The 18,162-nt window shown below is 39.2% G+C and overlaps 1 protein-coding gene across 4 annotated transcripts in view; it reads left to right on the top strand.

Moving 5' to 3' along the window:
• Nucleotides 1–10,614, top strand: part of LOC106875317 (COMM domain-containing protein 4) — a 38,262-nt gene extending 27,648 nt beyond the window's left edge. For 2 of the 4 annotated variants that reach the window (XM_014923407.3, XM_089362618.1), the window contains exon 9: nt 987–3,632. In XM_014923407.3, the coding sequence (XP_014778893.1) occupies nt 987–1,033 (47 nt within the window). In that variant the 3' untranslated portion in view covers nt 1,034–3,632. Of the gene's footprint in view, nt 1–986; nt 3,633–8,131; nt 8,365–10,350 lie in introns of those variants that run through there. The other 2 variants (XR_016244269.1, XR_016244270.1) reach the window with 2 other exon arrangements.
• The last annotated feature ends 7,548 nt before the right edge of the window (nt 10,615–18,162 follow it).

Genomic DNA, 18,162 nt, shown 5'->3' with positions numbered 1-18,162 from the left:
ACAGCTGAATCTCTTTCATAGCTCACTTTACCATGTTAAAAAAGTGTATATTGAATAATGTAGGTTTAGTTGCAGTTCATCTCAGCCTTTCAGTCTCCTGTGATACATAGGCCATCCAAATTCTCCTTTCTCATGCAGTCTTTCTAGTAACTCCCAGTTCTTTTCATCTTGTTTGTCTGTTGCTGAGATGATTCTTATTCCTGTTGGTTACTTAAGAAAATTTTACATTGTTAGATAGTTTTGAGTGCTATTACTTGTGTATTGATATCATCTTTCTGTCCTGAGGTCAGAGGGCACTTTAACCTCAGAAGAGCTTTAGCCAGAGGATGTCATCAATTTCTGAGGCAGGGAACTTTCTTTCCTCAAGATAAGTGAGTTTGTTTTGCTTTCTTTCTAATGTTTTTAGCTGGCAGCCCTGTTAACTTTCTGTCCATCTACCAATCTATAGGACCAGGTCTGTTATGCTCAAAGACATTGAGTAGGTGCCTTTGCTTGTGCCTAGAGGAAGCCTCACATCCCTACAAGGGTCCTTGATACACTCGTGCTGATTGAGTGTGGTGGGGGTCATAGATGGAGGTACATTAGTTATGTAGTGATTTGGGGATAACAACAACAATATAGACACTGAATATGGAGACTGGAGAGAAGTTGGATGTATAATATTGTCTTCCATGAGAGACAGTATAAATGAGTTGAGAAAGTATCAGGGCATTAAAGGTATTAATCAGTATATGAAGGAGAGATAACTATGCTGACTGAGAGGGATGTGTAAATAATAGAAGATGAATGAAAAGTGTGTTGACAAAGTGAGAGTAAGTGAGGCATATTTGTCTCTGGATATTATGCCACAAATATGAGATGACATTTGCTCATTTCCAAGTTGGAAAAACTAATTTTAAAGCAAGATTTATGATTACTGTGATTGGATTTCTTCAATTTTTTTTTCCATTCTTAAATTGAATTTTTTAAAAATTTTATATTTCCAGAACTAAAACAAGTTGATACCATAATGGACAACCTGAATTCATCATAACAAATAATGTACAGCTGTCTCCTTGGCAAATGAATTCTCTGCAGAAACAGTTCAGACTTGGTGCTCTTAGGAAAACCCCAAATAGATAGCACAAACTACTTTTTCCTTTCCCCAATCTCAATTGGCTTAATTCAGAAATCATCTGATTCACAGTTGTATCTTTTTCCTGTCCTTAGATAAGGCATGAATGTCACAACTTTTGTATGGTTAAGGCTGACCAATGATTACAGAATCTATTTTGCATATTTAGTAGAGGTTATTAACAAGATGGTACACCAACATTCTTCAGAGATACATGAATATAACGACCTCCTTACCAGCATTAAAATCAATTATTATTTATATTATCAAACATTGCACTATACACATATTGATATTTAGAATACTACCTTTTTACATTCTGAATGAAGCCATTTTGTTTATGCTACTAAAGATTTAATAAAGGCATAAACATCATAAACATCATAAACATATCACCAGCTGTGCATGGTTGACCTTAGTCTTCAGTTTAGTTTCAGTTTTATGCAGAAAGTACTTAACCTACTTTGCTAATATATCTAAATGTCACAACTTCCTGTCCCTCCATTCTAAATATGAACTCTGACGGACTTTTAATACTAGAGAGATGTGGATTCATGACAAATAAAATACCTTGTGGTGTTTCAATACAACCTTTTAGATTCTAAGATTAAATCCCCCTGGTGTCAACTTTACCTTCCATCCTTTGGTGCGGTTAAGGAAAATAAAGTTTTTGGTAAGTATTATGGAGGCAATATAATTAACTGTTTCCTCAATGTAAATTTCTGGCCTTGTGCCTATATTGGAAGCAATTATTAATAGAGGATGATGGGTGGGAGAATCTTTAGTGTTGGACAAAATGCTTTGCTGCATTTAGTTAAAGCTGATTAACGTTCTGCAATCAAATCCCTCTAAGATGAACTTTGCCTTTTGTCCTTCCAAGGATTAATAAAATAAATTTCTTATCAAATACTGGGGTTGCTGTAATCAACCACACTCCTCCTCTAAATTGAAAGCCATGTGCCGATATTAGAAATTCTTCATTATTATTATTATTAGTAGTAGTAGTAGTAGTAGTAGTAGTAGTAGTAGAACATTCATTGATGTATTGTTGTTGCCTTGACTACTTGCCCATAGAGGGATGATAGGTTTCAGTATGTGAGACAATAGATGAGGGCAAATTTAAGCCTGCTGGTTCCACTAGTAGCAGGGGGCAGTTGTTTGGTAGAATTACCATAATCAACTTTATCTATCATTTGTTTGAGATTAGGTTCAATGGTATAAGCTCTCTTTCCTTAAGAAATAGGTGGCTTTATTCCTGATTTGGAACAATTGTTAATTGGACGTGGAGTGAGAGAATTAGTTGTATCATATTTAGTTACAACCATTTAACTTTTTTCATTGAAATTCAACCAAGACAGATTTTTCCCTTCATCCTTCTGGGACCAATGAATTACTGGAGGAATCAACTGAGTCAATTACACTCCTCCCTAGAAATGTGTGTTCTTGTATCTGTTTAAAAATCGAATTACACATAAAGGTGGTTGATGACAATGGATAAAGCACCTGACAATATTTAGATATATCTATTTATTTTCTGAGTTCAAATCTCACTGAGACTCTTTCAGCCTTGCAGGTTGAAAAAATAGTCACCAGGTCATATATTGTATCCCATTTCCTTGGCTTTGTGCCAAAATACATACTAGTAATACACTGAATTTGGTACACCATCATACACAACGCCCTGCATCTAGTTGAAAGACATTTTTATGTTGACATAGTTTGGAAAGAAGTCCAGCCTTGTGACAAACAAGAATATCAAATACTTGCTCCCGTCCCCTATCTTTTGTAATATTAAAGTTCTGAATAAATACAGGTACAACACTGACTTTCCGGACTCTGATGGTCCAGAACCTCTTGTAATCCACACTACTTTATGAACAGGAACTTCAAATTCTCACAGTTGCCAGACTAGCTTACTTGGTAGCTCTATACTTCATTTAATTAAGTAAATTTAATTTATTTAATGTAGAGGTGACCACCCTTGGTTTGGAAAAATCAGTCGTCTGAAAGTTTCCAGACAATCAATGTAAAAATAAAATCAAGCTACAATGCTTCATATAAGTAAATAAATACTAATGTCTTTTAACTGTTTTTGTCTCCCCAAAAATTTCATAAGGGAATGAGATGTGACATACATGCTTTTCTCATAGATATTATTAATGTTAGTCAGAAACATAACCAAGATTGTGGATAGGAACTCCTTTGGTTTCTGAGTATATTTGGCTAAGAATATAATCAAATGAAACACCTAACATGACCAATACAATACTGACCAGAATAGCCAAAATCAGAGATTTCATACTGTCCAAACAAAGTTGTCCAGTTTCTTTACCAACTGTAAATAAAATATGTAAATTATTATTTTAAAGAAATGAATCTGATTTATTGTTTTAATCTAAAAACAAAAATTTTCCTTTTTGATTATAGTTTTGTTGCCAAACATTTCCTTAAATAAAACTGACCACCTTATTTGACCACTTCTGGCTGTGGTTCTTATAAAGGATCTTTAGCACATGTTTTCTTAGACTTTCACACCACTTGATTCACTGTTGTTTTGCAATATACATAACTAAGAATTTTTCTCTTGTTTTTTTAACTGCCTCATTCATTCGTTCGATCATGTAACCCATTATACCAACATGTACTATCATGACTTGTAACTATTTAATTCTTCAAATAACCTTCAAACTGTAATTCCCTAAAATCTTAGTTCTGTGTCACTGTTTTGTAATGTTTTCGCCATTGTTCTCTAAAATTTGTATGTATTCTTGTTTTACTTATGTCTCTCCAATGTTGTCATGTCTCTCTCCTCAACAATAGTAAACTGGCCATTGCTTGTCTGCAGTGCCCCCACCACCTATACTGGAAATTTATTCTCAATACTGGAAACCCCTACAGGGCTCTGCCTCGCTTCTGAACCAGAACACTTGCATACCTTCTTCCCTTCTTCCCCGTCACCAACAACTGCCTACACTACTGCATGTACCAAAGGGTGATATGTTACTTAGGAAATTATTAGTAAATTAACAAGCCATCTACCTCTTTCTCCCTACATATAATGGACTAACCATGGCAGATCATTTATATAATTAATTTATATATTGACCTATTTATATTTGCAGCAGTAATGCTTATATTTACAACGCTACTCACTTTAATAGGGACAACAATTTTAATATGTTTGAATGATGGTAGATTAAAGCAAGACCACCTGATGTGACATGTTTGTTGCCAAATGATCACTGAAACCTTCTTTTCAGGTGCCCAATACCATCTCTCCTGCCCATGTAACCTCCCATGTCCCTTATCCAGTTCTCAGAGCTGGCACTGTGAATATAGGCACATTGAAAAGTAGATCTCGCAGGATTGTTGAGATGCTTGAATGGAGGCATGTTGATGTATGTTGCATTCAAGAGGTAGGGTGGGGAGGAGCTTCAGCCATGTTCCTCACAGGCAAGACACATAGGTATAAAATCTTCTGGGAAGGTAACAGTGATGGGGTAGGTATACTTCTTGCAGAGAAATGGGCGGATAAGGTCATAGAAGTAGTCAGAGTGAGCAATAGAGTGCTTAAGCTTGGGCTAGTCTTACAGAATAGCTTAGCATCAATTATCTCTGCCTATACCCTACAAGTGAGCCTACCAAATGAACAGATGGACTATTTTTATGATATTCTCCAGCAGGCAACCTCCAGGACAAATGATAAGAATCTCATCTTTGTGGCTGGGGACTTCAATGGGCATATCAGACGGCAGCCCAGTATTTTCCATGGTATACATGGGGGGGGCCATGGAATTGGAGGGAACAGGGCTACTGGTGTTTTGTGATGCAAATAACCTATTGATCTGCAACACCAACTTCGGGAAGTTGACCAGCCATCTGATAATCTACCAATCAGGTGGCTATACTAGCCAGATTGATTACATTCTCACCAGGTAGCAGGATGCATTGTTGCTCTTAAATACGAAGTGTTTCAGATTTCCAGACAGTTTGTGCGAGAAAATTGTGATGTCATAGGAGAGGGTGAAATGTGTCTGCATGGATGATGGTGCACTTGCATTTAATGATTATGCAAAGAAAGAGGCTTCAAAATGCTATGATGAAAGACTGCTGAATGTGGAGAATGAATGGAAGGAGAAGAGTCTGCCAAATGTTGACCCAATTGAGGGACCAGCTGCCTGAATCAACAGCACCCTGGTAGATAAAGCAATTAAGGGTATAAAGACAGGGAAAGGACCCAGTCCATCAGAAATTACCTCTGAGATGCTTAAAATATCTGGTGGTGTAGGTTATGGTCTAGTCACCCGTATTGTGGTTCACAAAGGAGTCATACAAAATGACTGGTGTAGCAGCACCAAGGTCAACTGCTACAAAGGTAAAGGTAATGTCTTAGAAATAATTACAGAGGTATCAAATTGTTGGATCAGGCAATGAAAATTACGGAGAGAGCCTTAGCCCAACTAATTAGGGAGGGAGCCTAGAAGAGATGCAGTTTGGTGTTGTGCCAGGGAGAAGCACCACTGATGCTATATTTCTGGTAAGACAGCTGCAGGAGAAATACTTAGCCAAAGATAAACTTCTGTACTTGGCCTTTGTTGACTTGGAGAAAGCCCTTATCTCATGGTCAATGCGGAAACTAAGGATAGACGAGTAGTTGGTGAGAGCTGTACAAGCTATGTACAGGGATGCTACCAGTAAGGTGAAGGTTGACAATGAATACAGCGAAGAATTCAGGGTACAAGTAGGAGTTCACCAAGGATCAGTTCTCAGCCTCCTCTTGTTCATCATAGTCCTCCAGACAATAACAGAGGTTTTAAGACAGGCTGCTCCTCAATGCTGATGACCTTGCTCTAATAGCTGAGTCACTGCCAGAACTGGAGAAGTTGTTCTAGGTAAGGAAGCAAGGTCTAGAATCGAAGGGCCTTAGAGTTAACCTAGCAAAAATCAAAGTCTTAGTAAGAAGGTAGGCAAATCGGAAATCCTTTCCGGTAGGAACTCCATAAAATACACTCAATGTAAGCTTTGGACACATAAAAGGTGCATCAATATCAGAGGAAGGTTAACAGGGAAACTAGCTTTTGTATGCAGAAGATGCACAGGTACACAAAATGCTGTAAGTGGGCAGAAAATAGACTCCATCAACTGCCAGGGGGGGCAAGCTAGAGATAGTAGTTAGCTTCCATTATCTAGGTGAACCAAGTTGGTGGTGGAAGGGGATGCTCCAAGAGTGTAACTGAGAATAAGATAAGGCTGGGCAAAGTCCAGAGTTCCTAACTCTGCTGGCAACAAAGGGCTTCTATCTCACAATGAAAGGCAGATTGTATGATGCCTGTGTGCAAACAGCGATGCTACATGGGCTGTGACAGCTGAAGACATGCGTAGGCCTGAAACAAATTAAGCCAGTATGCTTCACTGGATGTACAATGTCAACGTACATGTTTGACAATGTAAGCATCTTGAGAGAAAAGTGAGGCATCAGATGTGGTGTGCAAGAGACAACTGTGCTGGTATGGTCATGTGATGCATATAGACAAGGACAGCTGTGTAAAGAAGTGCTGATCTCTAACTGTGGAGGGAATCTGTGGTAGAGGTTAACCCAGGAAGACATATGATGAAACATGATCTTTGAACCTCACAGAAGCAATGTCTAGTGACTGAGACCTTTGTTGATATGCTGTGCTTCAGAAGTCCCATCAAGCCAAGTGTAATCATAGTCATGGCTGATGTTGTTGTCACATAACTGGCATGTAAAGAGCACCGTTCGAGCATTGGGCCTCACAGAGGCAAAGTTCCTTTCATGAGGGCCTCATGGAGGCAAAGTGCCTGAGTTCCTTTCAATGTTCCTTTCATGAGGGCCTCATAGAGGCAAAGTGGCCAAGTTCCTTTTGGGCATCAGGCCTTACAGAAACAAAGTGGTTGAGTTCCTTTCAAGTGTTGGGTACCTGTGCATTAGTATAAATGATACAAGTTTGTTATTACTGTACTATGAATGCTAAAGGGTTAAATTTTTCTCTTCAGAAAAATCCTTTGCACAAGTTCTCATGTTTCCACATATGAACTTATGCAAACTTGCTGATTTTATTAAGATTGCAACAAATGGCAAGATGCTTTGATAGGGAGACTCTGTCCAAGCCATGCAACCATGGAGAAGTGGACATAATGATAGTATTGATTTTTTTTTTCCTCAGACTTTAGTTTGTGTTTCATGTCTTCATGCTTGAACCACAGAATTGAAAACCACATATGCATAGCATATTTCAGTTACCAATTGATAGGGGTTTAATAAATTTGGTATGAGTAGGTTCAAGTAATGAAATTCAAATTTCATTTGTAAGATTTAGCATTCTCATGGTGGGTGTTGATAGTTTGTCATTAGCTTTAATAAAATCAATGAAAATGACAAGCCTTAAGATGTTTTTCCATAAAGATCAGATCTATAAAAGCTAATCACCATATCAGAAGTGGAGATATAGCCTTTTCATTTTGAAACTCATTTACAACACTTGATTTATAAACTTACAATAAGGAAATCATTTACTACAGGACTTACTAAAAATTAAACAATCCTAATTACTCTCTACTCTTTATTTGCCATAGGGTACCTTCCATCTGCAGCTTCAGCATATATCATCCATTGTTGTTTCATTGTGCATACAACAGCTAAACCCAAGTATTTGATTCCCTACAGTTAGACTTCCATAAATTAATAAATCACATTTATCATCAAAGCACAAGGAATTTCATGTCCTTTATTTTTATTTCTAGAGACATCAATGAGACTATATCAATCTCTAAGATGGCATTTAATTCAAATGTGTTTCTATCAGCAATACATTTCTGTAGCTTGGTTACACTAATGGACATCCTCTGGCGCACACCAGTGCTGTTTCAACTCTCTTTTCTATCACTATCATAATGGCATCTTTTCCTGGGAGTTAGTTGTTCCTGTTCTTCCCACTTGTCTTTCCAACCCCTTTGGTCCTACACTAACCATTATACGCTGTTTTTTCTTCCCAGAACATTGACACTCTGGAATTTTGGTCCTACAGTTGTTGACTCATAACAGTTTAAATGGAATATTAATGGCATTGTTGGTCTCTGATGGCTTGCAAAGGTCAAAAGAAACAAAGAAGTAAACAAAACACCATGTGACCCTTGGATGCTTTTTGCAGAGTTTATTCTGTTGCAAGTATTTGGGTGAAAATTGACAATAAGTTCCTCTCATCAGTCATAGCAACTCTGAAAAGAGGGTAATGGATCCTATTTTTTCTCTTTTAATCATTTAAAAAAATCCGCCTTATGAAAAGTAATTTGGTTATATGCCTACCTTTTTAAGAACTTTTGTATTTTGTTGGGTGGCAGTGTTAAGATTTTTTTCATGTTTAGAATGTCTCATATATTGGAGAGCAGTAGGTCAAATCAATAGGTGGACAATTTTTATTAGTGTTACAAGCACTGCATTGCTTCTATGGCCAACAAACTTTCCACAGTCCAGTTAACTTAGTTGTAACCATACAGTGATGGAATAGTCTCCTTTGCAAACTGTACTGTAAAATTGTCGTCTATTCTGGTGGCTTGTAATTCTGAATGGAGTTGCTCTATACATTACATACAACAAGACTCTGCTGTCAAAAATACAGTGAATGAATGACTGGTTCACTACAGCTCACAAACTGTAATATAAAATACTAGCAGTATAGCCCAGCTTTGCCCGGGATTAAGTTGGGATTATTAAGCTAATCAAGTTCTTTATTTCAAACCAAACTAAGTAACATGACGTCAAATTTGGGCGGAATCAGTGTTGCAACTGGAGCACATGGGTTGGGAGTTTGATCGGCAAAGGTGATCAGGTTACACATGTCAGCCCTTTGAAAATACCACCGCCATCATCTAACCCCTCTTTGCCCATGGGTTAGGAACCCTTCCAGCAAGGAAAATAGAATGACCAAAAGGGCTCCCGATTCTCTGTGTCAGAAGCGGTTCTGTTCAGATCACAAGTAAGTCTTAAGTATATATATATATATATATATATATGAGAACACGGATGTTACGTAAGTAAAACATTAATGTTCGAAACTGTAGCAGTCCATAGATAATTCTTTATTCTGTATATTTCTCATTTTGTTCTGTTCTGGCATTTTGCGAAATTTTTCTGGAGAACATTATTTTTCTTTGTGGTTGGATCGTTGATGACCTCTTTCTAGCATATTGGATGTCCACCTAGTGGTCATCCCTTATACACATGTAATACAATTTTTTCTGAATTTTCAGATTTTTTATATGCTAAGCCACTTATATATATATATATGAGCAACACACACATACACACACGCACGTACGTACACCAATTGCATACATATTTTTTGTACGCATACATGTTCGTATGTGTGTGTGTGTGTGTTGTCTGTATATCAACAAAACACTTTTTTCCTCGATGGAAAAAAAAAACCCAACAAAAGTCTTAAAATTCCTGTATACACACACACACATCTTGCCTTATATATATATATATATATATATATATATATATATATATATATATACGGATAAATGATTTAAAATAAATATATTTTGGAAATGGCGATTTACGGTACATTACCTAGAAACGTAAAAATCAGACCACATGGGTTTGTTTACATCAATTCGGCAGTTTCCGTAAAAAGTGTTGGGTTAGGGAAGTGGGAAAGAACGCGAAAGAGATAGAGAGAGCATGCTCTCCCTCCCTTACACACATGCCAGTTATCTCTCACCTTCTCTCTCTCTCTCCCTCCCTCACACACATGCCAGTTATCTCTCTTTCTTTCTCTCTCTCCCTGTCTCACACACACAGCAACATTACACACACACACATGCTGTTCTCTCACACTAACAAAAGAACTTCACATACACACCACACTTTCTGTCTCGCATACTCACTATAAAAAGATAGTGTCTATTTATTTTTGGCAACATGTGTTTTGTGTGTAATGTTGCTGTGTGTGTGAGAGAAAGAGAGAGAGAGAGAGAGAGAAAGAAAGAAAGAAAGAGATGACTGGCATGTGTGTGTAAGGGAGGGAGAGAGAGAGAGAAGGTTTTTTTCTTTTTGCTTGTTGTTTGCTGCTTACCACACAACTGTTAAGAAATTTCGCCCTCTCCCACTTTTTGTTTACTTTTTCTTGTTCGACGCTGGCAAACAAGATGTATCTCTCCTTCACCCTCCCTCTCACAAACATACAATTTCTCTCTCTCTCCTTCAGGTGCAAACTTTGAAATTGGTAAAAGTTATGGCTGAAAATCGATTTTTACAGCTATACGCGGGTACCTCTGAGAGAAAAAGTTGACGAAAATGCAGATAGGGTCATGACGAATCTCCTCCTAAAATTGGAGTGACATGCGTGCTAATTTGTGGACGTGCATAAACTACATTTACGTACACACACACACACACACACACACATCTTGCCTTATATATATATATATATACGGATATAAAGATGATATTAAACAATTGGTGTAGATGCCTTACAGTGTTTAGTTTCTTCTTTCTGTATTGTGTTCAAATCTCTTGAGGTAAACTTCAACATCCCTGGGAGTCAATAAAATAGCAGAGAGAGACACATATTACAGACCAATGTAATCAATATAAGAATTTATGATCATGTGAGAAACCAATAAGCACAAAAGTATAGATATCGGTGAGGTTATTGAAGATAGAAGATAATAAATTTAAGGAGCTAGAAATATATTCATACACAGATGCATAGCTATGAGAGATTGCTTCTCAACTATGTGATCTTGGGTTCAGTCCCACTGTGTAGCACCCTGAGCAAGCATCTTGAGCCAACCAAAGCCTTGTAAGTGGATTTGGTAGACAGAAACTGAAAGAAGCACATCATATATATATATATATATATATATTTCATCATCATCATTTAACGTTTGTTGTCCATGCTAGCATGGGCTGGCATGCTGCACCAGATTCCAATCCGATTTGGCATGGTTTCGTACGGCTGGATGCGCTTCCTAATGCCAACCACTCCGAGAGTGTAATGGGTGCCATTTGCGTGACACCTGGGGTGCTTTTACATGCCACCAGCATGGATGCCAATTTGCATGCCACGACTGATTTTGCTTGGCTTGACGGGTCTTCTTCTCAAGCATGATGTAATGCCAAAGGTCTTGGTCATTGCCTCAATGAGGCCCAACACTTGAAAGGAACTCAGCCACATTGCCTCCATGAGGCCAAATGCTCGAAAAGTGTTCTTTACATACCACCAGCATGAGTGCACTTAGCTTGATGGGTCCTTTCAAGCATAGAACATCGCCAAAGGTCTCGGTCATTAGTCATTGCCTCTGTGAGGCTCAAAGTTCGAAGATCATGCTTCACCACCTCATTCCCTGTCTTCCTGGGTTTACCTCCACCACAGGTTCCCTCCACAATTAGAGAATGACACTTCTTTACACAGCTGTCCTCGTCTACACGTATCACATGACCATACCAATGCAGTCATCTCTCTTGCACACTACATCTGATGCCTCTTATGCCTAACTTTTCTCTCAAGATGCTTACACTCTGTCGAACATGCACACTGACATTGCACATCCATCGAAGCATACTAGCTTCATTTATTTCAAGCCTATGCATGTCCTCAGTTGTCACAGCCCATGTTTCACTGCCATGCAGCATAGCTGTTCGCACACAGGCATCAAACAATCTACCTTTCACTCTGAGAGAGAGACCCTTTGTTGCCAGCAGGAGTAGGAGCTCCCCGAACTTTCATCATCATCATCGTTTAACATCTGCTTTCCATGCTGGCATGGGTTGGACGAATTGACTGAGGGCTGGCAAGCTAGAAGGCTGCACCAGGCTCCAATCTGATCTGGCAGAGTATCTACAGCTGGATGCCCTTCCTAACGCCAACCAATCCGTCTTCGCAAACGCAGTTTATTGCCCAATGATTGAAGAGTACTCTTAGATGGGCCAGTTATGCTGCACTGGCATAGGTCACGGTTATGGTCTCACTTGGCTTGCTGGGTCTTCTCAAGCACAGCACATCTCCAAAGGTCCCAGTCACTTGTCATCGCCTCTGTGAGGCCCACCTCATTCCAGGTCTTCCTGGATCTACCTCTTCCACAGATTCCCTCTACTGCTAGAGTGTGACACTTTTTCACACAGCTGTCTCCATCCATACGCAACACATGACCATACCAGCGTAAGTCATCTCTCTTGTACACCACATCTGATGCTTCTTATGTCCAACTTTTCTCTCAGGGCACTTACACTCTGTCATGTATACACACTGCATTGCACATCCAGTGGAGGCATACCAGCTTCATTCCATGCAAGCTTATGCATGTCGTTAGCAGTCACAGCCCATGTTTCACTGCCATGTAGCATGACTGTTTGCACACATGCGCCATACAGTCTACATTTTACTCTGAGTGAGAGGTCCTTTGTCACCAGCAGAGGTAGGAGCTCTCTGAACTTTGCCCAGGCTATTCTTATTCTAGTAGCTGCACTCTCAGGGCATCCACCCCGACTACTGACTTGGTCACCTAGGTAATGGAAGCTATCAACTACTTCTAGTTTTTTCCCCTGGCATGTGAAGGAAGCTGTTTTTTGCACATTTTCAGTGTTTATTGCCCCTGAGCATTTGCCATACACAAAAACTATCTTCCCAGTTAGCCTTCTTTTGATATTGCTGCACCTCTTATGTATCCATAGCTTACACCTGGTACATCTTAGGATTTTCTACCTACGCCTTTTCTGCAGATCAAGCAGGGCCATCTACCTGAAGGGATTTGTGATTTATCTGCCTCCCTACATATTAAGACTTTGGTCTTTGCTAGGTTAACTCTAAGGCCCTTTGATTCTAGACCTTGCTGCCACACCTGAAATTTCTCCTCTAGTTCTGATAGTGACTTAGCTATTAGAGCATGGTCATCAGCATAGAGGAGCTCCCAGGGGCATCCTGTCTTGAATTCCTCTGTTATTGTCTGAAGGACTATGATGAATAAGAGGGGGATGAGGACTGACCTTAGGTGGACCCCTACCCGAAATTCTTCACTATACTTGTTGACAACTCCACCTATTTGACAGCATCCCTAAACATAGCTTATACAGCTCTCACTAACGACTCATCTATTCCTAGTTTCTGCATTAACCACCAGATAAGGGATCAGGGGACCCTGTCAAAGGCTTTCTCCATGTCAATGAAGGCCAGGTACAGAGGTTTATCTTTGGCTAAGTATTTCTCCTGCAGTTGTCTTACCAGAAATATAGCATCAGTGGTGCTTTTCCCTGGCACAAACCCAAACTGTATCTCATCTGAACTGACTCTCTCCCTTCTCTGTGACTTTCATTACTTGATCCAACACTTAATACCTCTGTTATTATTCGTATCTAATGCATCACCTTTACTTTTGTAGCAGTTGACTATGGTGCTGCTACTCTTTCATGTATCACCTGATTGACTATACGGGTGACTAGACTATAGCCGACACTGCCAGATATTTTAAGCATCTCTGCAGATTCCTGATGGGCTGGGAGCTTTCCCTGTCTTCATACCCTTAATTGCTTCATCTACCAAGGTACTGTCAATTTGGATAGCTGGACCCTCTGTTGGGTCGACATTCGGCAGACTCTCTTTCTCCCATTCATTCTCTTCATTTAGCAACCTTTCATAGTGGTGTCTCCAAGTCTCTCTTTTTGCAGCCTCATTAAATGTAAGCGAGCCATCATCCATGCAGACACATTTCTTTCCTATGACATCACGATTCTCTCTCACACACTGTCTTGCAACACAAAACACTTCAAGTTTTTGGTCCTCATGACACAGAACATTGGCAAATTTTTCTTATCTGCTTCCCTTCTGGCTAAGTAAACTTGTCTCCTAGCTTCCCTTCTGGCAATCTGATACAGTTCCCTGCTACCACCGTTCTTCCAGTCCTTCCATGCCTGTTTCTTTTCCCTAATGGCCCTATCAACTACATTGTTTCACCACCATATTACCTTGGGTCGAGAGGGGACTTTGCACCATTCACAGATCTGGTCAGTAGCCCTCAACAGGTTGTCCTGTAGGAACCTCCAGTTGTCTTCCACATCATGTAATGCTATATCCCCCTCTATTTCGTCAAAAACTTTGAGTAATACGTCTCTAAATATCTGTCCATTCACAGGATCTTTAAGCTTCCAGACCCTTCTCCTCCATGCTGGTCATCTTCTGGGCATCCATTTAGCCCTGATCCTGAAGTCGCTAACTACTAATCTATTTTGTGGGGTGCATTCTTCACCTGGGAAGGTTTTGGCATTTATAATTAGTCATCTTTCCCATTTCCTGGCGAGGTAATCAATTTGACTAGTGTGTCCACCAGATCAATAAGTGAATACGTGACTGGCAGGTTTCCTGAAGTTAGTATTACAAGCCATAAAATCATTTGCATTGCAGAACTCCAGCAGCTTGGTTCCCTCCTTAGGAACCAAAACCATAGCCTCCATGTACGCCATGGAAGCCCCAAGCATGTTGTCCAACATGCCCATTGAAGTCACCAGCCACAAAGACAAGATCCCCGTCATTCGTCAATGAGATAGTCTGCAAGAGGGTGTCATAAAATCAGTCTTTCTGTTCATCAGGTAGTCCTGGCTGAGGGACATAGGCCAAGATAATGGTTGCTAACCCATGTTGCAGCACAAATCTAATCTTAAGTATTCTATCACAGATTCTGACTACCTCATCAACCCATTTCTCTGCAAGAAGTATACCCATGCCCTCGACCCCATCAGTGTTCCCTGCTCAGAAAATCTTATACCTATGTTCTTTGCCTGTGAGGAACCTAGCAGAACTTCCTCTCCACCTTACTTCTTGGACGCAGCACAAATCTACACGTCTCTGTTCAAGCATCTCAACAATCGCACCAGACCTACCTTTCAATGTGCCAACTCTGAGGGTGTGGGCCCACAAGACCCTGGGATGGGGAACAGCAGCGTCATGTCCCTGAAAAGAAAGCTCACATTTGGTAGAACTCATAATCATACAATAGCCTTCAGCCTGCATACACTACACCATCATTTTATGCATTACATAATCACTACATTACATAAGAGATAAACCCTAAGTAGGGATGGGGGAACATTAAGCCTTTGGAGGTGTTCATGGGAGAGACATCCGATAAAGATCAGAGGATAGAGTCTTCCGGTACAGATGATGGGGGTGGGAAGGGCTGGCGCATTTTGGGATTTAGGGTAACATAATTGAACGAATGGGTTTAACATTGCCACTGCCGGAGTGAAAGAATAGTAATTCTGATAATGAGAGAGAATTGGGCACCACAAAACAGTAAAAAACTTAGGCTGCCGGTATGAGAAAATATTAATGATGATAATGAGATAGAATTGGGCATTTGAATTCTTAACTAGAGCTATAACCAACAGTTTTCAGTCAGCCAAACTGTGATAGAATTAGATAAATGAATGATAAATGATAATAATAAATGAGCATGAAAGAGAGAGAGAGTTAGGTTGAGCAAAGGGATCTTAAGTTTTTTCTCTAAACATATGGCATGGAAGACTAAACAGTTTTCGGTTTATGATAAAATTAGATAAATGAATGAATAAATGAGCATATTCTCACAGCTACACTCTCAGAGCATTCACCTACACTTCTAACTTGGTCACCTAGATAACAGAAGCTATCTACTATCTCTAGCTTGCTTCCCTGGCAGTTGATGGAGTCTATTTTCTGCCCATTTTCAGCGTTCATTGTACCTAATTTTCCCCTGATATTGCTGCACCTTTTATGTGTCCAAAGCTTACACTGGATGCATATATGTGTGTGTGCGTGAGTGTCTTTGTGTCTGTGTTTATCCCTCACTATTGCTTGACAACTGGTGTTGGTGTGTTTACATCCCCCTAAACAGTTCGGCAAAAGAGATCAATAGTATAAGTACTGGAGTTAGTTCATTTGACTAAAAATTTTTCAAGGAGGTGCCTCAGTATGGCTGCAGTCTAATGTCTGAAACAAGTAAAAGATAGAAAGTAAAGCAAAGCATCAGAACACAGGACACGGTGCAGGTCCTGCTTCTCCTCAGTTCAAGATTTGAACAAAGTTGACTCCAGCATCGGGACCAACTTCGTGCAAGCATGAAGGTATAGTGGCAAAATACTGTTTTAGATGAAGACCTTACCTGTCACTAGTTCTGTAGCATGGAGCAAAACAGGCCTTGCCTCCAACTCAAGAAAACATGTAGTAATGATCAATAAGCGCTCAAGCAAACTGAGCCCTTAACTTGTTTCATTTGTCAAAAGGTTTGAGAGAACTAGCAGGCCTCAAGAGACACATTTGTGTCCATAGAACATGATTACCGCTTTATTTTACTGAACCTGCATTTGATGTTCACAATGAGAGAATCCATCACACACACACACACACACACACACACACATATATATATATATATATACATACTCACACATGTATGTGTGTGTACCTTTGTCTAGACATCAGATGTTGGTTGTAAATGAGCATCATCATCGTACAAGTGAGGTTGTTTGTTTCCCCGTATTCTGCAAAAAGCAAGTCTGGCCATGAAGAAATATTACCTTGGGCATCTGATCACAGAAAATCTGCCTCAACAAATTCTTTCTGATACATGCAAGCAAGGAAAAAAATGGACATTAAATGATTATGATAATGACATTCACACACAAAATCATGCCTTATGAGTAAATTTGAGAGATGGAAGCCTATTGTGCGTGTTTATTCCCATTTGGGCAATGGGGATGTTTCATTTCCACCCCACCCCCCATAAACAATGCATCCTATAGCTCAAGTGGAATAAAAAAGAAAAAAACAAAAGAGTTGGTGACAGGAAGGATATCATTTTACTATAATGGGCGTTATATCCATCTGTCTGTGCCCTCTTCATGATCAAACAGCTGGACCAATGTTTTTCAGGATTATGAAAGAGGTAATCAGGTAAGTTTTTAGTGAAAAAAACGTGAAAAATTACGATTATTACTGGAAGTAATTGTTAAGTTTACAGGCGTAAAAGTGTAAATAAAAATTACGGGGGAGATAACTAATAAAAGAAGCAAAAGGAAGTCAACTTATAATGCGTGTTGTGTCCTTCCTTTTCATGGTCAAATGGCTGGATTACAAAGGAGGTAAATAGGAAAAAATGTGAAGAAGTATGATTATTTAGTGGATATCGAGTTTTGTATCAATAAATTACCTTTGATTTTTTTTTTTTTTTGTTAAAATTCCAGTGATGAGGATTAATTCTGGATTCCCCTCTCCATATAGTTCGTGAATTTAGAGGGTTTAGATTTGTGATACTATTCCTTTATTTCCCATCGTAGATGAGCAGATTCCTAAAGATTCCACTCATGCATTCACAGTAAACAAGGCACAACGCCAGACTTTAGATCGTGTAGGAGTATTTTTACCTGTTCTGATGTTTACACACAGCCAATTATATGTCACTATGAGTAGAGCAAAGGACTCCAGTAATTTGAAAATTAGTGTTGACCAAACAAGAAAATATCGTCTACAAAGAAGTTTGATAATCATTTTGATATTATTGAAAGGAATATGATTCACAATTTAAATAAGGAAATTTGTGAACTTTGAATGTATAAGACTATAAGCCAGCGTAATATAGTGTAAACAACTAAAATAAAAGTATATTTAAATAACATTTTTTTTCTTAATACTTTTTATGTAGTGATTGAAGGAAGGTTTGGCTTTTGTTAGGAGTGGTCCACATAACCGTTCAGGATACAGAGGCTAGGAGCTTATTTCAGTTCGGGAGTGAATTGTCATCACATGTCACTTAGTCGCAAACACGTCATGTAGCTGCAATAGAATGCTGTATCACCAACAATAATGTGATTTCGTTAAGACATCACCCAGTAATCTATCAAGTCTATTTATACATTTCTCAATGCATACTGCTCTTGTGACCTCCCTCCCTCATTTTATGTCTCCATCATAGACAGGTAGATTTACGAGTGTTGTAGTCTTGTCCAACCCATGCCTGTCTGAAAAAGGGGATATAAAAATAATGATGAT

The sequence above is a fragment of the Octopus bimaculoides genome, chromosome 14 (genome assembly GCF_046866305.1).
Source record: "Octopus bimaculoides isolate indiv1 chromosome 14, ASM4686630v1, whole genome shotgun sequence".
In the NCBI taxonomy this organism is placed as follows: domain Eukaryota; kingdom Metazoa; phylum Mollusca; class Cephalopoda; order Octopoda; family Octopodidae; genus Octopus; species Octopus bimaculoides.
Note: the sequence above shows the minus strand (reverse complement) of the source record. Positions and strands in the feature narration are given on the sequence as shown.